At 46.0% G+C, this 22,451-nt stretch overlaps 1 protein-coding gene across 7 annotated transcripts in view; it reads left to right on the top strand.

Moving 5' to 3' along the window:
• Nucleotides 1-22,451, top strand: part of AFG3L2 (AFG3 like matrix AAA peptidase subunit 2) — a 50,154-nt gene that overhangs the window by 25,398 nt on the left and 2,305 nt on the right. For 6 of the 7 annotated variants that reach the window (XM_077975363.1, XM_077975364.1, XM_028837935.2 and 3 more), the window contains 6 exons: nt 1,281-1,388; nt 1,484-1,609; nt 4,287-4,397; nt 8,902-9,017; nt 13,386-13,586; nt 15,945-16,139. In XM_077975363.1, the coding sequence (XP_077831489.1) occupies nt 1,281-1,388; nt 1,484-1,609; nt 4,287-4,397; nt 8,902-9,017; nt 13,386-13,586; nt 15,945-16,139 (857 nt within the window). The remainder of the gene's footprint in view (nt 1-1,280; nt 1,389-1,483; nt 1,610-4,286; nt 4,398-8,901; nt 9,018-13,385; nt 13,587-15,944; nt 16,140-22,451) is intronic. The other variant, XM_077975368.1, reaches the window with a different exon arrangement.

Genomic DNA, 22,451 nt, shown 5'->3' with positions numbered 1-22,451 from the left:
TCCTGGCAGCCTGCATAACTTAATATTGTTGTTAACATGCTGTTTGTGTCTGGTGTTTGAATAAGAGAAGAATTGGTGAAATGAGTCACAAAAGAATTACCATCTCATTCTCTAAATCATCACCATCTCTGAAGCACAAGGAAAATCTAAGCCTAACCCAATGTGAATTTAGCAAATTTCAAATACTTTTTTACTAAGAGAGTAGCCGTCTTTCCATGCTAGCCAGCTTTTCTTTCATTTAGGAAAGGCACTTCTCAGGATGTCATGTGTTCTTCCTGCTGGAAGATAAAAATGTAGATGCTTGGTTGGTTGTGCAGAAAGGGGAAGCGCAGTGCCAGTACTGAACTGGCTTCAATGACGAAGCCAGGCATAGGGTCAGAATAAGAAGGTAGAGATCCTCCTTCCTCCCGCAATGGTCCGCCCATGTTGCGTTACATTGGAGCACCACATCTGAGGGAAATGCACCCAGGAGATCCTGCCGTGCCAGGGTCCTGAGGGGAAGGGCCTGGGACCATGGCGTTTACATTGAGAATGGGCAGTAACACGGAGCCGCTTGAGTGTGGAGAGGAGCTGGGAGGTAGAGGCTGATCTCTGCCTTCAGATATAGGCGGTCGGTTGTCCCGTGGCCCGGTGTGTCAGAGACATCCTTTGCAAATTTAATCTGATTTTAAGACATTTTTTAAATTGACGTTATCTTCTAAATTTCTAGTTAAATAAATTTAAATATTTGGTCATTTGTCTTTAGGAAATTTACTCTTAAAATTTTAAGTCTAACATATGATTATTTTCAAGGAAAAGCTGAATAGTAAGAAAAATAATTCAAGTTTGTAACTTAAAAAACACTGGATAGGCCGGGGCAGTGGTTCACGCCTGTAATCCCAGCACTTTTGGGAGGCCCAGGCAGGTGGATCACCTGAGGTCAGGTGTTAGAGACCAGCCTGGCCAACATGGAGAACCCCTATCTCTACTAAAAATGCAAAAATTACCCAGGTGTGATGGGGCACGCCTGTAGTCCCAGCTACTCGGGAGGCTGAGGCAGGAGAATTGCTTGAACCCAAGAGGCAGAGGTTGCAGTGAGCTGAGATCATGCCATTGCACTCCAGCCTGGACAAGAGTAAAACTCCATCTCAAACAACAACACAACAAAAACCCACTGGATAATGAATAGAAAATGTGTTTACTGTAGCTATGAATTTGCAGTGCTCATATGTTCCTGATGGTGCACCGTTGCTTTCTGCCTCTTGTCATTTAATAGTGTTTGCATTTTTGTTACCTTTCAGGTTTTAATACAACAACAAATGTCGTCATTTTGGCCGGCACTAATCGACCAGATATCCTGGACCCTGCGCTGCTTAGGCCGGGGCGTTTCGACAGGCAGATATTTATTGGTGAGATGATGTTTGCTGGGGCAGGTCCAGTGCTCATGAGTATAGGTGTGACTGTTTCAATATGATTTTCTTTTCCTTAAAAATGATTTCTAAAGGACCACCAGACATAAAAGGAAGAGCTTCTATTTTCAAAGTTCACCTCCGACCACTAAAACTGGACAGTACCCTGGAGAAGGATAAATTGGCAAGAAAACTGGCATCTTTAACTCCAGGGTTTTCAGGTGAGTGGAAAGTAACGAGGACTCTATTTAGAAGTATATTAAAATCAGGAATAGTTGCCAGGTACCAGTTTACTTTGTTACCTTTTCACTTCTTTACTGTGGGCTACCTAAGTTTATATTCTCAATTTTTTTTTTTTTTTTTTGAGATAGGATCTTGATTTATTGCACAGGCTGGACTGAGTGGTGTAATCATAACTTACTATAGCCTCAACCTTCTGGGCTCGAGTGATCCTCCTGCCTCAGCCTTCTGAGTAGCTGGGACTACAGGCACGTAGCACCATGCTCAGCTAATTTTCTGATTTTGTGGAGACAGGGTCTTATTTTGCACAGACTGGCCTGAAACTCCTGGCTTTAAGTAATCCTCCTGCCTCGGCCTCCCAAACTGCTGGGATTATAACCATGAGCCACTGTGCCTGACTATTTTTACTTTGTTATTACAGGAAATTTCAAACATACACAGATTTTGAGGGAATGGTATAATGAAACCATCTGTACCTATCACCTGGTTTCGGGAACAATTACTAATTCCCATCCACCCTTACTTTTACCTATGCCCTCGTCTCTTTCTGCTTCCTCTGGAGTATTTTGTGACAAATTGCTGACAGTGTGTCATTTTTTTCTATAAATATTGTAGGAATTATTCCTAAGTGTTTTTTTAAAAGCTCTGTTGAAATAAAGTTAACTAAAAATCACCTGTGTAAAGTGTACAATTAATGGTTTCTAGTATATTTACAGGGTTGTACAACCATCACTATAATTTTAAAACATTTTGGGCTGGATGCGGTGGCTCACACCTGTATTTCCAGCACTTTGGGAGTCCGAGGCCGGTGGATCACCTGAGGTCAGGCGTTCGAGACCAGCCTGGCCAACATGGCAAAACCCTGTCTCTACTGAAAATACAAAAATTAGCCAGGCATGGTGGCACATGTCTGTAATCCCAGCTCCTCAGGAGGCTGAGGCAGCAGAATGGCTTGAACCCAGGAGGCGAGGTTGCAGTGAGCCTAAATCACCCCACTGCACTCCAGCCCGGGTAACAGAGCGAGACTCCATCTCAAAACAATCAATCAAACTTTCTGTCTCTCTAGATTTTTTTATTCTGTACATTTTATATAAAAACATGTGGTTTTGGCCAGGTGCAGTGGCTCACACCTGTAATCCCAGCTCTTTGGGATGCCGAGGCAGGTGGATCACCTGACATCAGGGGTTCAAGATCAGCCTGGCTAATAAGGCAAAACCCTGTCTCTACTAAAAATACAAAAATTAGCTGGGTGTGGTTGGGGTGGGGGCTTGTAATCCCAGCTACTTGGGAGGCTGAAGCAGGAGAATTGCTTGAACCCGGGAGGTGGAGGTTGCAGTGAGCCGAGATTGCGCCATTGCACTCCAGCCTGTGCGACAAGAGCGAAACTCTGTCTCCAGTAAAATAAAATAAAATAAAAACGTGGTCTTCTGTGCCTAGCTTATATTCACTTAACATAATGAACAGGACTGATCCAAATCGTGGCAGGCATCAGAACGTCATTCCTGTTCGTGACCAAGTAAATGTGCCGTTGTTTGGCTATTCCACATCTTGTTGATCCACCCGTCAGTTGATGGCCACGTGGGCTGTTGCCAGTTTTTGGCTATTATGAATAATGCTGCCATGAACATTGGTGTACAGATTTTTCGTGGTCGTATTGTTTCTCTTGGTAAATACCTAGCAGTGGAATTGCTGGGTCATGTTGTATCTCTAACTTTTTGAGGAACCGCTAGGTTGTTTTAATTACCCGTGCCATTTTACATTCCCACCAGTAACGTGTGAGGGTCCCAGTTCCTCCACATCCTTGCCAGCACTTGTCACTGTCTTTTTTTATTACAGCCATCTTAGCTGGTGTGATTTGGCATCTCACTGCTGTTTTGATTTGCATTTCTCTAATGACTGGTGATGTTGAGCATCTTTTCATGTGCTTATTCCAATAATTTTTTAATGTAAAATATGGTCCTTTCCTATTCCCTATTTCTCTCCTTCTAAACACAAAATGAAATAGAACAGTTTGAGAAGTATGAAAAGATTATGTACAATAGTGTGGTCAGAAGATGATCATCTTGTTTGAGGGGTCTTACCTTTTTACTTGTCTTTGAAATTTATAATGTTGTAATATTTGTTTATTTAACACAGACGGTGTGCTGTAGCTTATTTGTGCTACCATATCCTTAGCTGCAAAGTTAAAGAGATGGATCTAAAAAGCATTTGACAAGCTTTTAGCTATATTTAAATTTAGTTGTTTCACTGAATGTACTAGGTGATTATAAAAATTAGGTTTCTCATCATACCTCAGTACTTCACCTAGTATCTATGCAAGCCATTTTCCCAACACAGGTGATAGAACTAAGTTATTTAAATGAGCATTTTTAGATGCTATCTTAGTTTGCTATTATGTGAGCCATATTGTCTATTAAGGTAAATAGTTGCCTGTAATTATCTGTTGACTACTAATACTTTCATCTTAGTTCAGAGGGCCAGAATTATACCAGGCTTACATTAAATGCTGGAATAGCTTAGGGTTATCGTAAGTCAAACAGAATTCTATTCACCCAAAACCTTTATTCATTGTACTGCTGATTTAAAAATTAACTATGGATTTGACTGATCAGTTTGGGCATATTTCGGTGGGTAAGCTGTTCTATGTTCATTTTTTAGGTGCTGATGTTGCTAATGTCTGTAATGAAGCTGCGTTGATTGCTGCGAGGCACCTGTCAGATTCCATAAATCAGAAACACTTTGAACAGGCAATTGAGCGAGTGATTGGTGGTAAGGAAACTGAACATAACTCAAGTAGAAAGGCTGATAAAATGAATTTGAGGCCAGGGATTTCTCTGTTTGGGCAAGAACTGAAAGCCAAGAAAGTGTATCCGCCCAGCCCTGGGGCTCACCATACTTGTGTTCTCTTGGTGTCATGGCCCCTCCCATGCCTCCCCTGCCTCTCTTCCTTCTTTCCCCACCATCTGCTGCCACCTGCCCTCTGCATGGAGGTCTGTGGTGCTGGGTGAGTTTGAGATGGCAGCTCACAAATGCTTTGCTTGCACAGGCAGCCAGCAGTGAGGTGTCTACCCGTGAATTATACCAATCAAGTTTGTTAAAAAGCTCACAGCCTTCCTGTTTACAAAAGTTTCATCACATGGTGCTCTGTGCTAGATACAGGTGATGGTTGTAAAATATCTGTAACAGCCTGGCACGGTGGCTCACGCCTGTAATCCCAGCACTTTGGGAGGCCGAGGTGGACAGATCACGAGGTCAGGAGTTTGAGACCAGACTGGCCATCATAGTGAAACCCCATCTCTATTAAAAATACAAGTACGGGTGGTAGCGCGTACTTGGAAGTCCCAGCTGCTTGGGAGGCTGAGGCAGGAGAATTGCTTGAACCCGGGAGGCAGAGGTGGTGGTGAGCTGAGATCGCACCACTGCACTCCAGCCTGGGCAACAGAGTGAGACTCCATCTCAAAAAAAAAAAAAATAATAATAATAAAATAACTAACAGGCGTGGAGCTGGAAGTGCTTCCTCAGCCAGCACAGGGGGAGCACGTGTTTTCTTAACATTCCATAGGGCTTCTGATTTAATCCCCAAAGGCAAGTAGCAATTCAAGTCCTTGGGCATTCAAAGGAGGGGGAAGCCCTGCGCCAGGCAGAGTTCCACAGAAGAGGAGGGGTGTGCCCCTGGCCCAGGATAGAACTGGGTGTGGCCTGGACGTGACCTGGCAGAATGGACTTGAGGCAGGCTACCTACCCTGTGTGTAGGGAGGGAGAGTAAACTGGTCAGTTTTGGAAAGCCTTGAATGTTAAGCTCAGAGGCTTTTACAGTTTTGTCCTATGGCCAGTATTGAATTAAGGTGGGGTTTTTTGGTTTTGTTTCGTTTTTTGTTTTTTTGAGGCAGGTTCTCATTCTGTCACCCAGGCTGGGGTGCAGTGGCACAATCTCAGCTCACTGCAACCTCTGCCTCCAGGGTTCAAATGAACAGCCTTCCGAGTAGCTGCTATTACAGGCGCCCACCACCATGCCTGGCTGATTTTTGTATTTTTAGTAGAGATGGGGTTTCACCATGTTGGCCAGGCTGGTCTCGATCTCCTGACCTCAGGTGATCTGCCTGCCTCGGCCTCCCAAAGTGCTGGGATTACAGGTGTGAGCCACTAAGTAACATAATGACCAGTGGTATTTTAGGAGAATGAATCTGGCTTTGAAGAGGAGGGGAGCATCTAGAGGCAGAGAACCTTGCAGTCATCACTGTGAGTATCGTGAGCCCACAGCTTAGCATGGGGGAGCACTAGTGACAGCCGTAAAAGAAATGAGGACAGACTTGAGAGACTGCAGGAGCGTGGGGCACTCGCAGAGGCAGCTGGCTCGTAGAGAATGAGCAGTCCTGCCTGTGAGCCAGGGCAGGGTCCCAGGGTGTGCCAGGTGGAGTGAGGTGGGCGACTGGGGCACTTGGAGCCACTTTCCTGGGAGAGAGGGAGTTGCAGAGGAAATGTTACCCAGTGCCCACATTTGGTACGAGGGGAGAGGTGTGTCAGCAGGGTCACAAGTGCTCATGGTGTACCATAAGCACTGAAGGTGCGTCAGCAGACAAGCGAGGAAGATGTGCCAGTAACAGGGACCTGTAGGCTGGAGGGGACAGGAGATGAGGCGCCAGCAGCAGGGCAAGGCACATGGGTATGGAGGAGGAAGAGGAACTTTGGATTTGGCAGTGAGGGTGTTAGGGTGACTTTTGACAGTTCAGCTGAGTAGAGGGTACAAAACCAGACTAGTGGGGCTTCCAGTGAGGACGTAGAGGCTGGTAGAGCAATGTGGTTCGCCGGGGATAGGTGCTCAGTAAACAATGATTGAATGAATCACCAGACCTCTTATTTTATAAATTTGTTATTGAAAAGAAGAACCTCAGATGATGAGAGTTGTGAATGGAATGAAGCAAAATATAATAATTCACTGTAGAGACAGGTGAAAACTGTGTATTTATGCCTTTTTTTAAGTTAAGGAGAATGATCAGAGAGGGCGGGGCAGAGCAGGCAGCCACCCAGTCGCAGGTTTGGCTCTGAGGCAGTTGCTGGCCCCGCAGGCAGCGTTGTGTAGTGAGATAGGCACTGAGAAAATGAATGACTCCTGAGGTGAACTGTGGGGAAAGGCTTCTGTTTTTACAGATAAGCCAGAAGTGTTCATCGGCAGACAGACTTAACTCCCGTTTTGTAACTTCCCGCCCTGTGGCATGTGTTTCTCTTGGGTTGTGTCATTGGGAACACAGCTTTTGTTTTTGTCTTCCAGTCTTCTTAACATCAGCTGAGAAATTCTCTCAGGTGGATTACCATGAACACGGCAAAACTACTTTTGCCACTGTGTGATGATTTGTTTAGTACAAATAGTGCAGGTAGTTTTTACAGCACAGAGGTACAGAGTGAGGGGCAGAGCCCACCTTGATCCAGGCCAGAGAAGAATCCTGCTCAGACTGGAGTCCGGCCAGCACTGTGGTGGACGTGGGCTCCAGCGCGGGTCTTGTGGGCCCTGTGTCTCTGGGGTTTGCCCTCTGGGTCTGCTCTGCCACTTCTGTGGCTCGCTCTGCGCCCCAGGGGCGGCTGGCTGGGTGAGGGTGCGCCAGCATCAGCCTGGCTGGCTCCATGTGGGGTAGCTCCAGGTCTTGAACTGGCTCCCTGCTTTCTCAGACTCTCCTGCCTTCCGGCAGAATGGACAACAGGTAGTGTCTTACGGCAGGCATCTTCCTATGCCCAGTATTTGATAATTCTGAACACCTAGACTATGCACTGAGGACCTTTCCAGAGTTTTGGTTTCTGTAATTTTGCGTGTTTTAAAATGACCTCAATGCAGAATTTTATTTTACATTTCAATTTGTTTCCCAAAACACAGGGTGTGTGGCTTAAAAGTGAGAAAGCAGGCCTGGGGATGGGGGAGTGAGTGCATTTTTGCTGTAGTTGTATTTTGAACTTGACCTTTTGCTTTTATTCTGACATTGGGAATTCTATTTGATTTTTAAAAAAATTTTTTGGCCGGGCGCGGTGGCTCAAGCCTGTAATCCCAGCACTTTGGGAGGCCGAGGCGGGCGGATCACAAGGTCCGGAGATCGAGACCATCCTGGCTAACACGGTGAAACCCCGTCTCTACTAAAAAATACAAAAAACTAGCCGGGCGAGGTGGCGGGCGCCTGTAGTCCCAGCTACTCGGGAGGCTGAGGCAGGAGAAAGGCGTGAACCCGGGAGGCGGAGGCTGCAGTGAGCTGAGATCCGGCCACTGCACTCCAGCCTGGGTGACAGAGCAAGACTCCGTCTCAAAAAAAAAAAAAAAAAAAAAAAAAAAAAAAAAAATTTTTAACTTAATTTTTTAATTTTTTTTATTTTTGAGACAGAGTCTCATTCTATAGCCCAGGCTGGAGTCCAGTGGCATGATCTCAGTTCACTGCAACCTCCGCCTCCTGGGTACAAGTGATTCTCCTGCCCCAGCCTCCCTAGTAGCTGGAAGTACAGGCGCTCACCACCATGCCTGGCTAATTTTGTATTTTTAGTAGAGATGGGGTTTCACCATGTTGGCTAGGCTGGTCTCGAACTCCTCACCTCAAGTGATCGGCCCACCTCAGCCTCCCAAAATGCTGGGATTACAGGCATGAGCCGCTGCGCCTGGCCTTGATTAGGAATTTTTGGATTGTGATAGGCAGACTCTCTTTCTTTGAAAGACAATTAAGAAAATTGGCCGGGCGCGGTGGCTCAAGCCTGTAATCCCAGCACTTTGGGAGGCCGAGACGGGCAGATCACAAGGTCAGGAGATCGAGACCATCCTTGCTAACACGGTGAAACCCCGTCTCTACTAAAAAATACAAAAAAAAAACTAGCCGGGCGAGGTGGCGGGCGCCTGTAGTCCCAGCTACTCGGGGGGCTGAGGCAGGAGAATGGCGTGAACCCGAAAGGCGGAGCTTGCAGTGAGCCGAGATCCGGCCACTGCACTCCAGCCTGGGTGACAGAGCGAGACTCCGTCTCCAAAAAAAAAAAAAAATAAATAAATAAATAAAAAGGCAAGCCACACCCTCTGAAAATACTTGCAGTACATATAAAGGACAATATATATGTACTGCATATATGTATATATAAAGGACGATATATAGGTATGTGTATATATATATAATATTGTCCTTTATATGTACTGCAAGGACTTATATCTCCAAACCCCATTTTAGGTAAGGCAATGTATAGCACTGTATAATTGTCTTTTAATGTCAGTGTCACTAAAATGGTGGCTTGGGTTTTTTTGTTCTTATTTTGTTAGGCTTAGAGAAAAAAACACAGGTTCTGCAGCCTGAGGAGAAGAAGACCGTGGCATACCATGAAGCAGGCCATGCGGTTGCCGGCTGGTATCTGGAGCACGCAGACCCGCTTTTAAAGGTGAAGCAGGGTGGCTGCACTAGGCAGTCAGAGCACGTGTGAGCGGCTGCTCACTGCAGCCACTCAAGAAGCAAGATACACTCCTGCAAAGGAGAACGAAATGATATTTAGAAGGCTTTAGCCAAAACTTCTGGTAACCATGGTTGTACAAACTGTCCCATAGATAAATATCAAATTTGGACAGAAAATTATTTAAAGGGACCACAGAGTATCCAAAAGCAGGCCAGAGCTGGAGGAGAGTTTGCTCCTATAAAGCAACAGCTACAGTGGATTTGAACTGGGAGCCTGTGGCTTTCTTACCTGAGGGTTTTTCATAATCTCCACACTACAGTGGCATGAGACATAGGCTTTACTATCCTGAGGTGGTAGAGGAGATAGTCCAGGACTTGAAGAACACTGGAAATTTAACAGGAAAATCCCAGAAGCAAGAAAACTACCAAGGGGCAAGGCCCAAATCTGAGTAGGAACTGCCCAAATCCCAGGCCAACCACTAAACTACACATGCACAGTAGCGATCCCAGAGAACCCGGCAAAAGGGTTGTAGGGACCGGCCCTACAGGGTCTGTGGGTTTTTCTCCTCATGTGTGGAGTTGAGATTATAGAAATAAAGACACAAGACAAAGAGAAGAAAAGACAGCTGGGCCCGGGGGACAACTACCACCGAGATGCAGAGACCAGTAGTGGCCCCGAATGCCAGGCTGCGCTGTTATTTATTGGTTATAATACCAGGGGGCAGGGTAAGGCGTGTGAGTCATCTCCAATGATAGACAAGGTCACGTGAGTCACATGTCCACTGGACAGGGGGCCCTTCCCTGTTTGGCGGCCGAGGCAGAGAGAGAGAGGAGACAGCTTACGCCATTACTTCTGCATTTCAAAGACTTTTAGTACTTTCACTAATTCTGCTACTGCTGTTTAAAAGGCAGAGCCAGGTGTACAGGGTAGAACATGAAAGTAGACCAGGAGCATGACCACTGACACACAGCATCACAGACAGACGGTTAGGCCTCCGGATAACTGTGGGCGGTTCCACAAGAGGTGGTGGAGCAGAGTATTCTCTAACTCGCAAAGTAACGGATGCCTTTTCTAGGCACTGACGCTACCGCTAGACCAAGGTCCTCTCAGTAATGGGTGGAACAGTGTGAGTTACTCACCCCAATAGTAAGACTGTGTGCAGCTACAGTGATGAGAGTGTGGTGCTGGTAGGAGGACTGGCACGCAGGCCAGTGGGATGGAATGGAGCCTGGAAAGTGAACCACAAACTTTTGGTTCATTGATTTCCAACAGAGGTACCAGGATGATTCAAGGGGGAGGAATTGTCTTATCTACAGGTGGTTCTGGCAAGAGTATTCACAGGAAAAATGGTGAACATTAACCCTTGCATCATATGCAAAAAATTATTTGAAATCATAAAAACTAAAACCATAAAACTTTAGGAGAAAATATAGGTAAAAATCTTTGTGGCCTTGAGTATGCAGAAATTTCTTGGGACACAAAAAGCATGAGCCACAAAAGAAAAAGTTGACAAATGGGATCTCATCAAAATTTAAGACTCTCTTTCTTTGAAAGACCAGATTGAGAAAATAAAAAGGCAAGCCACACCCTCTGAAAATACTTGCAGTACATATATAGGACAGTATGTGTGTGTGTGTATATATATATATGCAGTACATATATATTGTCGTTTATATGTACTGCAAGGACTTGTATCTAGAACATATAAAGAACTCTTAGAATTCAATAATAAGAAAACAGCCCAGTAAAACAGTGGGTGAAAGATTTAAACATGCATTTCCCAGACGGTATATGAGTGGGCATTAAGCATACACAGGGTATATCATTATTCATCAGGGACATGCAAATTCACCCGTAATGAGCTACTTGAACATACTTCCTGGAATGGTTAAAATGAAAAAGAGACAGTCTTCATTGTTCATAAGGATATGGAGCAGTTGAAAGGCACGCATGTTGTTGACAGGAATGTAAAATGGGGCCGGATGCAGTAGCTCACGCCTGTGATCCTCGCACTTTGGGAGGCCGAGGCGGGCAGATTGCTGGAGGTTCGGAGTTTGAGACCAGCCTGGCCAACATGGCAAAACCCGTCTCTGGTACAAATAGAAAAATTAGCCAGACGTGGTGAACACCTATAGTCCCACCTACTCGGGAGACTGAGGCAGGAGAATCACTGGAATCTGGGAGGATCACTTGAACCCAAGAGGCGGAGGCTGCAGTGAGCAGAGATCGTGCCACTGTACTCCAGCCCAGGGGACAGAATGAGACTCTGCCAAAAAAAGGAATGTAAAATGGTACCATTGTTTTGGAAAACAGTTTGGCAGTTTCTTATAAAGGTAGACGAACACTTCCATGTGACCAAACAATTCGACTCTTATTTCCCCAAGAGAAACAAAAACCTGTGTCCACGCAAAGACTGTTACTGCTTTATTTATAGTATCAGTAAACTGAAAATAACCCTGACTTGCATCAAGAATGAAATGGATATTTGGTATGTTTATAGCAGAGGAGTGCCACACAGCAGTAAAAATAAAAATGAATGACTATTAATACACACAACAGTATCTATGGATCTCAAAAACAGGGAAAGAGACCAAACACAATGAAGTGTGTGCCATACGATTTCATTTATTTGCAGTTCTGGAAGCTAAACTAATCCATAGGGACAGAAAGCATGTCTGTGGTTGTCTGAGGTTGGGTGTGGAGAGAAAGACTCTACCAGTGGGTGCAAGGGAACTTTCTGGGCATGAGAATATTCTGTATCTTAATTGTGGCTTTGACAATTATGTTTGTCAAAACTCATTGAACTCTACACTTCACATGGGTGCATTTAACCATATATGTCATCTCTCAATAAACTGAATTTTTTTTTTTTTTGAGACGGAGTCTTGCTCTGTCACCCAGGCTGGAGTGTATTGGTGCCATCTCCGCCCACTGCAAGTCAGTCCACCGCCTCCTGGGTTCACACCATTCTCCTGCCTCAGCCTCCCTAGAAGCTGGGACTACAGGCGCCCACCACCACGCCCAGCTAATTTTTTTGTATTTTCAGTAGAGACGGGGTTTCACCGTGTTCGCCAGGATGGTCTCGATCTCCTGACCTCGTGATCCGCCCGCCTCGGCCTCCCAACGTGCTGGGATTACAGGCGTGAGCCACCGCGCCCGGCCAATAAACTGAATTTTTTAAAAATTAAAGGAATTTACGTATGTGCGAAAGAGGACTGGAAAGGAAAGGCCGCCGAGCATCCTGGCTGCACCTCCTGCCTTTGAAGGAGGACGTGGCCACGTCCGGCAGCAGAGTTGAAGGAAGCCCGCGCGCTTGCACAGCATCAGAACTGTCAGAATGTCAAGATGGAATACTTTCAATTGAGTTTTACAAAAAGACAAGAAATTGGGCCGGGCGCGGTAGCTCACGCCTGTAATCCCAGCACTTTGGGAGGCTGAGGTGGGCGGATCACAAGGTCAGGAGATCGAGAACATCCTGGCTGACACGATGAAACCCCGTCTCTACTAAAAATACAAAACAATTAGCCAGGCATGGTGGCGGCGCCTATAGTCCAAGCTACTTGGGAGGCTGAGGCAGGAGAATGGTGTGAACCCGGGAGGCAGAGCTTGCAATGAGCCGAGATTGTGCCACTGCACTGCAGCCTGGGCAACAGAGCAAGACTCCGTCTCAAAAAAAAAAAAAAAAAAAAAAAAAGATTTGCTGGGTATGGTGGCACATGCCTGTAATCCTAGCACTTTGGGAGGTCAGGGTGGGAGAAATGCTTGAAGTCAGGAGTTTAAGACCATCCCGGGTAGCAAAGTGAGGCCCTGTTTTTATTTAAAAAAAAAAAAAGCCACGTAGAACTCGAAGGTGAAGCTGGGCACAGTGGCTCATGCCTGTAATCCCAGCACTTTGGGAGGCTGAGGCAGGAGGATCACGAGGTCAGGAGTTCGAGACCAGCCTGACCAACATGGTGAAACCCTTCTCTGCTAAAAATACAAAAATTAACTGGGCCTGGTGGTGGGCACCTGTGATCTGAGCTACTCAGGGGCTGAGGCAGAAGAACTGCTTGAACCTGGGAGGTGGAGGTTGCAGTGAGTTGAGATCCTGCCACTGCAGTCTAGCCTGGGCAACAGAGCAACTCAATCTCAATCTCAAAAACAAAAACAGCAACAAAAATCTAAGGTGAAACTATCCTGAGAGAAAATATCCCTCCTGAGCAGTCACTGCTACTAGATCACATCCCACTGAGGCTGATGGACTGTGCAGCTGTTGTGCTTATTTTTAGTCACTGAGTTCATCTGTTTATACACAGATGTTTTGATCAAGTCTTCATCTGTAGTAGGATCTTCAACACTGTGTTTTCTACTTACCAGGTATCCATCATCCCACGTGGCAAAGGACTAGGTTATGCTCAGTATTTACCAAAAGAACAATACCTCTATACCAAAGAGCAGCTCTTGGATAGGATGTGTATGACTTTAGGTGGTCGAGTCTCTGAAGAAATCTTCTTTGGAAGAATTACAACTGGTGCTCAAGATGACTTGAGAAAAGTAACTCAGAGTGCATATGCCCAAGTGAGTATATGAAGGAGGGCGTTTCCTCCTCATTTGTTCATATTTGCATGAGAAATTGACATTCCATGAATGGCTCTGAAACAATATTATTGTTGCTTCACTGTTTTAGGCTTTTTAGGCAAGGATTATCTCTTAAAAGAAGTCCATGTTTAAAGCAATTAAAACTTATGAAGAGAAACTTTTTTTTTTTTAGAGACACAGTCTTCCTCTGTCACCCAGGCTGCAGTGCAGTGGCTCTATCTTGGCTCACTGCAACCTCGGCCTCCCGGGTTCAAGCGATTCTCCTGCCTCAGCCTCCTAAGTTGCTGGGATTACAGGCACACGCCACCATGCCTGGCTAAATTTTTTTTTTGATACAGAGTTTTGCTCTTGTTGCTCAGGCTAGAGTACAGTGGTGCAATCTCGGCTCACCGCAACTTCCACCTCCCAGGTTCAAGCCATTCTCCTGCCTCAGCCTCTCGAGCAGCTGTTACTACAGGCATGCGCCACCATACCCGGCTAGTTTTGTATTTTTAATAGAGACGGGGTTTCTCCATGTTGGTCAGGCTGGTCTTGGACTCCCGACCTCAGGTGATCCGCCCTCCTCCGCCTCTCAAAAGTGCTGGGATTACAGGCATGAGCCACTGCGCTTGGCTTAGAAACTTTTTTTTTGAGACTGAGTCTTGCTCTGTTGCCCAGGCTGGAGTGCAGTGGCACCATCTTGGCTCACTGCAAGCCCCACCTCTTGGGTTCATGCCATTCTCCTGCCTCAGCCTCCCGAGTAGCTGGGACCACAGGCGCCTGCCACCACGCCCAGCTACTTTTTTGTATTTTTAGTGGAGGGGTTTCACTGTGTTAGCCAGGATGGTCTCGATCTCCTGACCTCGTGATCTGCCTGCCTCAGCCTCCCAAAGTGCTGGGATTACAGGCGTGAGCCACTGCGCCCGGCCCTGAGAAACCTTTTTTTAGTACAATATTTAAAGTTTATTTCAGGCCGGGTGTGGTGGCTTTGATACGTATTTTTTTCTAGCACCTCATTGAAGCTTTTCTAGCTGTGATTTAAGTAGATCTTTCATATCATGTGTCATTTCCCTGATTTCTTTTAGCCTGTTTTGAAGTACTAAGATATGAATTTCCTCTGTAGTATTGACACATCTTTTCATCCCACTTTTCTTATCTGGAGACATTATTCAGCTGATTTTTTTCTTATAACTTTATAAGGGATTTTTCTATTGCCTATTTTTACATGAAATTTGTTTTGCTGCTCTCTTAGGCGGGAGGAGGTCCAGGAGTTTTTCGGGCTGTGTTCGTGAAGTGTTAGGAATGTGGTTTCCTCCCTTCGAGCACCCCTGGCTATTTTTGATCCCACTCGTATCTGGGCCTTCTCTTTTTCCAGTCAGTTTGGGTCTTACTTGCAGAAGCTCCTCCTGTGTGGTGCTGAGGAGTTTTGGGGGCTCGTGGTTCCACACTGGATGAGCCTCTTCAGACTGTCCCCTGGGCCCCATGGACTCGGTGAACGGGGAAATGCAGGTGTCCTTCCAGTCTCACGTGTTCGCAGCGTGAGTGGCATACCACCCTTCCTGGGAAGAACCTGTTGGCAGCTGGGGGTTCTGTTTCTTCAGGTCTGTCAGATGCATCTTGCTTCTTCTCTGCTTTCCCTTGTACAGATAGTAATATCAGGCCAGGCTCGGTGGCTCACGCCTGTAATCCCAGCACTTTGGGAAGCTGAGGTGGGAGGATATTTTGAGCCCAGGAGGTCAACGCTGCAGTGAGCTATGATCATGCACTGCATTCCAGCCTGGGCGACAGAACAAAACCCTGTCTCAAAACAAAAACAAAAAGAAACCAGGTAGTGGCTGGGCAGGGTGGCTCACGCCTGTAATCCCAGCACTTTGGGAGGCCGAGGTGGGCAGATCACCTGAGGTTAGGAGTTCAAGACCAGCCTGGCCAACATGACGGAAACCCATCTCTACTAAAAATAGAAAAATTAGCCGGGAGTGGTGGCGGATGCCTATAATCCCAGCTACTTGGGAGGCTGAGGCACGAGAATTGCTTGAACTCGGGACGTAGAGGTTGCAGTGAACCAAGATGGTGCTGCTGCACTACAACCTGGGCGACAGACCAAGACTGCCTAAAAAGAAAAAAAAAAGAAACCAGGTAGTAATGTCATACAGTTGTTGGGATCTGCATTCTAACTTTGTTGTGGGTGTTATGCCTGGGCTTCTGGCTCTGTTTCTAGTTGTGAGTTTAAAGCACCGTTCTGCTGTTGCTGGCTACACAGAGCACCCTTGTGCACTTTAGCTGGCTCGGGCTGCTGTGCAGATTTTGTCTGGTTGAACAGCAATCATATATAACCACCGCTAATCATGTATTTTTCAGATTGTTCAGTTTGGCATGAATGAAAAGGTTGGGCAAATCTCCTTTGACCTCCCACGTCAGGGGGACATGGTATTGGAGAAACCTTACAGTGAAGCCACTGCAAGATTGATAGATGATGAAGTACGAATCCTTATTAATGATGCTTATAAAAGAACAGTAGCTCTTCTCACAGAGAAGAAAGCCGACGTGGAGAAGGTAGGTGCCAGTTGTGGGAATAATTATTTACAGTTTTGCAAAAAAAGATTGAAGTGATAGATGGACTCTTTTGGTTGGATTGTAGACTGCAGAATTGCCTCTCTCTGGCTCACCCATAGGTCCATTCATTCTGATGTTTCATTGTCTGCTCTGTCTTCATGGGGGGGGGTTGCAGTGTGGTGGTGAACAGAAGTTGACACTGTCCCGGCTCCTGTGACTCTTAGGAATATGACTGGATGGTTAATGAAGTCTGTCAGTAACCACAAAGTAAACAAATCAGGACTCCCTCACCAGATAGTTCCCAGTACTCCTAATGAGAAGCATGATTGCCTGGTTTACCATTGTTTTTCACCTCGAAAATAAATAGGTAGTGAAAGATGAAAGGGCAAGTAAAAGACGCAGCCGAACTGATAAGTAGGAAATTGGTGCGTGAACATTACCTTACTTGTGGCTTGCTCCTGAGTTTCCACGAGAAAGCATTGTGTTTGTCGTCGTCGTGTCTCATTTGATAGCACCTACAAAAGGAAGGGACCCTTTCTGAACTCAGTGGATTTCTCACATTTGGTAACCTCTTAATTTTCCAGAGTCCAGGTGAAAAAAAATTAGAATTTAAAAAAACTTTGAATATTCTGTACTCTAATGAGAAAAGCACAAATGAAAAAGCCTTTTATAAGGGATTGACACAGCTACCTAATAGATTCATTTTGCCTGCAGCCCAGGTACAGCCAGTTTCTCAAGACAGGGGAATTGCAGTAGAGAAAGAGCTTAATTCATGCAGAGCTGACCGAATGGCAGCCTGGAGTTATTATTATTACTCAAATCAGTCTCCGTGGAGACCAGGGCTTTTCAAGAACAGTTTGGCGGGTAAGGGCCAGGGAGTGGTGAATGCTGTTTGAATGGGGCAGGGCGGAGGTGAAGTCATAGGGCGTGGAAGCTGTCCTCCTGTGCGAGTCAGTTCCTGGAGGGGGGCACAGGACCAGTTGGTGAGTCCAGGTGGAGCCACTGGTTGTCAGAAATGCAAAAAGCTGAAAAGCTATCTCAAAAGGCCAAGCCTTAGTTTTACACTAGAGATGTTATTATCTGCAGGAGTAATTGGGGAAGTTGCAAATCTGACCTCCAGAATAATGGCTGGTAATTACTTAACCATGCCTACATCTTAGTAGAATTCAGGCTCCTCTCATCCTCCTAACTTGGTGGCCTTTCATTAGTTTTACAAGGGCAGTTTAGTTTTGGGGAAGTATTATTATCATTTAAACTATAAATTCCTCCCGAAGTTAATTTGGACCACACCTGGGAAAGAGCGAGTAGAGTGTGTGAGGATAGAAGCAAGAGGCAGTCAGCCATGCCAAATTTGTCTTCCTGTTATAATTTTGCAAAGGCAGTTTCACTAAGATTGTGCTGTTCAGTCAGCAAGTCTTCAAGAAGCTATATTAGGCGATGCAGAAGAATCCATGCTGTCAGTTTACAAAAGTGTGCAGTGAAATGAGTGGGCGCCAGCATCCCCAAAACGCCGGAAAGCATACAGCAGGGCTTTGAGGAAGGAAAATCCAGCATGGGCAGAGGGGTCCAGGAAGGCTCTGTAGGAGATAGGGCCGAGGTACCCAGAAGGATGAGCAGGTAACAGAGCAGAAGGAAGGGGAAGGAGGAGTGTGCGGCGTGGAGCCCGGGGGCAGCCCTGAGCCTGCTGCAGTTGCGGGTGGTGGACCCTGTAGACCCAAGAGGGGCTGAGACAGAGCTCTGTCAGCTTAGAGGTTTGTTTTGTCAAAGTTGAGGATATACCCAGGGAAAAAGAAACACCAGTTACAGTGGGATCTGTGGCCTTTGCTTTTTCCATAGAGAGCTTTGAGGGCTTGAATATTTAAACGGGAAAGAGTGGCAGGAAGGGAAGGAGGAAGAGAAAAAAGGGGAGGGTAGGCGGTGAGGTGAGTGGTTGCATTCTTGATTTTCGCCCACTGAACCACGTGACACGTGAAAGGAGGGGTAGAGGGATGTCAGTTACGCATGCATCTTTTGTTCAGTAAATCCGCATTTTACATGCAATAAAGTAAACATAGAGTAGAAGAAGGAGTCAAATACGCATTTGTCTCAGGTTATCAGAGGATTGACTTCTGGTCTGGTGTTTGTCTGTTCCTGTGAGATAAGCTGTTAACTTACATTGTCAGGGTGAGGTCCAGCAGAACTTTGTTTCAGGGTAAAGGTTTTAGGGCCCACAAGGAATTTCCTTACGAGCAATGAGTGGGGGAGGACACCTGGGGAGATAAATGGTTCTGTCTTTGCAACCATCTCTTTAAGAACAAAAAGGAAGGCAGTTCTTGTGCAGTTTCCAAGCTTAACTTTTCCCCTTGGCATAATGAGTTTAGAGTCCCTAGATTTTATTTTCCTCTCACAAGTCCCAGGCCCTCCAGAGCTAGGTAGAAAGCTGAGGCATACAGCTTTAGAAGTAGAAGTGATCTTAAAAATGATCGCTGGGCGCAGTGGCTCACGCCTGTAATCCCAGCACTTTGGGAGGCCGAGGCGGGCAGATCACGAGGTCAGGAGATCGAGACCATCTTGGCTAACACGGTAAAACCCCATCTCTACTAAAAATGCAAAAAAAAATTAGCCGGGCGTGGTGGCGGGTGCCTGTAGTCGCAGCTATTCGGGAGGTTGAGGCAGGAGAATGGCATGAACCTGGGAGGCGGAGCTTGCAGTGAGCCGAGATCACGCCACTGCACTCCAGCCTGGGCGACAGAGCGAAACTCCGTCTCCAAAAAAAAAAAAAAAAAAGATCTAACCCAGCCTCCTTATTTTATAGTAGTTCTTAATTAGTCCTTAAAGAATCTTGAGCAGAATGATGAAAGATAATTTCAGGAGAGTGTGGTGGCAGCATGCCAGCCATATTGGAACAGGAACACAGACCAGACCAGCTTGGAAGCAGCGGAGCATCTCAACACTCCTCAGGTGGTGCCTGCAGGGATGGTCATGGAAATAAAAAGGCAAAGGCAGAGCTGGAAAACCAGGACTTCATAGAGAACGAAAGAGAAGAAAGCCTGAGAATGACTCCAAGGCATCCCTGGGCACGGGGAGGAAAGGGAGTGATAAAGGGTTTGGTCTCAACACCCAAGAGAATTTGAGCAAGGCGCATTTGAAATCGAAATATGAACAGGGGTCAGGGTTGCCAGATAGCCAGGTGTTGAGCTGTGAAAGACAGGAAGGCAGAAGAGCCCGGTGCAGATGAGCTCTCTGTGAGGCACTGAGGAGGTCTGCAGTGCTGTGAGAATCTCTCCAGTTATCCTGCCCATCCACAGTCCCAGTGCCTATACTCACACAACTCACGCTGCACAACCAAGGTCTGTTTATTGAAAGGAGAATTGGGTTAGCATGGTGAGGCTCTTGAAACACTAAGTTTTGAAGTACTTTCTGGTCCATCAGAGAAAATGAGCCACGTGCAGAATACTGCAGAGCCAGCCAGGAGGTAGGGAGGCTATGGAGAAGAGAGGGGCTGGGGCCTGTGCTCCTGAAACCATTACCTGGCAGACTCTGCGAGGGCATGGAGTGCGCACCTGAGGGCTTGCCAGCATTCACCCAGCACCTGTGTACCAGGCACTGCCTGAGGCTTCCTTTCTGAAAACCCTGTGACCTCATGAGGTGGCTAACATTAGTGACCTCTTACCTCAGTTTCAGGTGAAGAAGCTGTTACGGAGAGAGATCAGTAGCTTTGCTTAGGGTCATACAGTGGGTAAGCGGCAGAGCCAGGGTCTGACCCAGGTGTCCTGCCTGCAGAGCCCTGGTGGTTCCCCTCTCCTTGAGCCTGTGCGGCCCTGCTAGGCAGCTGCAGAGGGCTGCTGAGCACATGGTGGCCACTGCGAATCGAGACCTGTTATGTGTCAGGTGCATGCTGGTTACTGAAGATGCAGCATGAAGAAAGGAATGTAAAAAAACCTCGATCATGTTTTGTATCATCACATGTTGAAATAATATTTTGGCCAGGCACTGTGGCACATGTCTATAGTCCCAGCACTTTGGGAGGCTGAGGTGGGTGGATCAGTTGAGCCCAGGAATTGGAGACTAGCCTGGGCAACATGGTGAAACCCCATCTCTACTAAAAATATTAAAAATGAGCCTGGTATGGTGGCATGTACCTGTAATCCCAGCCACTTGGAGGCTGAGGTGGGAGGATCACCTGAGTCCAGGAACTTGAGGCTAGAGGCTACAGTGAGCTGTGATCACGCCACTGCGTTCCAGCCTGGGTGACCAGTGAGACCCTGTTTCAGGGGGAAAATATATATATACACATATATACACACACACATATATGTGTGTATATATATGTTTTTGATATATTGGATTAAATTATTGAAATTTAAGTGATCACCCACAACTATGGTGTGTGTATGTGTGTGTGTGTATAAGCAAATTGAGAATTAAAAATTGTCTAAGAAGGAATCCTAAAGCTTTTTTTTTTCCTTACGTATATGCAGACAATATATTTTAAAAATCAGAGCATTGGCCGGGCGCGGTGGCTCAAGCCTGTAATCCCAGCACTTTGGGAGGCCGAGACGGGCGGATCACGAGGTCAGGAGATCGAGACCATCCTGGTTAACACGGTGAAACCCCGTCTCTACTAAAAAATACAAAAAACTAGCCGGCCGAGGTGGTGGACGCCTGTAGTCCCAGCTACTCGGGAGGCGGAGGCAGGAGAATGGCGTGAACCCGGGAGGCGGAGCTTGCAGTGAGCTGAGATCCAGCCACTGCACTCCAGCCTGGGTGACAGCGCGAGACTCCGTCTCAAAAAAAAAAAAAAAAAAAATCAGAGCATTATAGTATTCTGGTTTTGTAAACAATCCTAACCTTTTAGAGATGTAGATTAAAAAAAATATATATATATATATGGATAAAATGATATGACATCTGGGATTTTCTTAAAAATAATCTAGACAGTTGAAACAAGAATGTTTCTAAATTGATCACTGTTGATAGTGGTTACATAGGGATTATCCATTCTTTCCAGTTTTATACCTATTTGAAGCATTTTATAATATTTTTTAAAACTGAAAAGATAAGAAAACTTTCATAATTTTATATCTTTAAAAACATAACATTTATTGCAAACTACAGATAGATTAAATTTCAAAGTAAGGGGTTATCTCAAGAAATAAGTCCACACCTGTAATCCCAGCACTTTGAGGGGCTGAGGCAGCGGGATCACCTGAGGTAGGAGTTCGAGAACAGCCTGGCCAACGTGGTGAAACCCCGTCTCTACTAAAAATACAAAAAATAAGCCAAGCATGGTGGTGGATGCCTATAATCCCAGCTACTTGGGAGGCTAAGGCAAGAGAATTGCTTGAACCTGGGAGGCGGAGGTTGCAGTGAGCCAACATTGCACCATTGCACTCCAGCCCAGGAGACAGAGTGAGACTGTCTCAAAAAAGAAAAAAAGAAATGTTATTTTATGAGATGAGCTTATAATTTAAACTGCTTAATTTTCTTTACACTAGGCAGATGATCTAACAAACACTGTTCCCTCCTCTCATGATACCATCGCACCTCCGTGTGTGTAATCCAGTAGAGGACCCTTTTCTGTAGCCTGTAAAACATGTAGTGTCAAATGTATGGTGCAGCTATAACAAATGAATAGAACTTCAAAGTAAACTATTGTCACATTAACCTTCCTGCCTTCATTTTGTATCTCTGCCTTTGTTTATAAGTGTGTGTGTGTGTGTGTGTGTGTGTGTGTGTGTGTGTGTGTGTGTGTCTGTGTGTGTCTGTGTGTGTGTGTGTGTGTGTGTGTGTGTCTGTGTGTATTAGACGGACTTTCCCTCTGTTGCCCAGGCTGGAGTGCAGTGCCTCCATCTTGGCTCACTGCAACCTCCGCCTCCTGGGTTCAAGCAATTCTCCTGCCTCAGCCTCCCGAGCAGCTGGGATTACAGGCAGGTGCCACCACGCCCGGCTAATTTTTGTATTTTTAGTAGAGACAGGGTTTCACCATGTTGGGCAGGCTGGTCTCGAACTCCTGACCTCAGGTGATCCGCTGCCCCAAAGAGCTGGGATGACAGGTGTGAGTCACTGCGCCTGGCCATATATTTTTTTATGTACCGTTTAAAAGAAACTTTTGACAAAATAAATTTAACAAACAAGTTTATTTGAGCAAAGAACAGTTTGGGAATCGGGCAGCCCTCAGAATTAGAAGTTCAGAGCTCTGCTCTGGCAGCATGAGCAGCAAGCTTTTATAGGCTGAGCATAGAAGCAAAGGAAAGGAACTGCAGTCACGTGTTGCTTAAGGATGGGGATACGGTCTGAGGAGTTTGCTGTTAGTTGATTTTGTCACCATGC

Source organism: Macaca mulatta, chromosome 18, assembly GCF_049350105.2.
Source record: "Macaca mulatta isolate MMU2019108-1 chromosome 18, T2T-MMU8v2.0, whole genome shotgun sequence".
Taxonomy (NCBI): domain Eukaryota; kingdom Metazoa; phylum Chordata; class Mammalia; order Primates; family Cercopithecidae; genus Macaca; species Macaca mulatta.
This window is presented reverse-complemented; position numbering and strand designations above follow the sequence as displayed.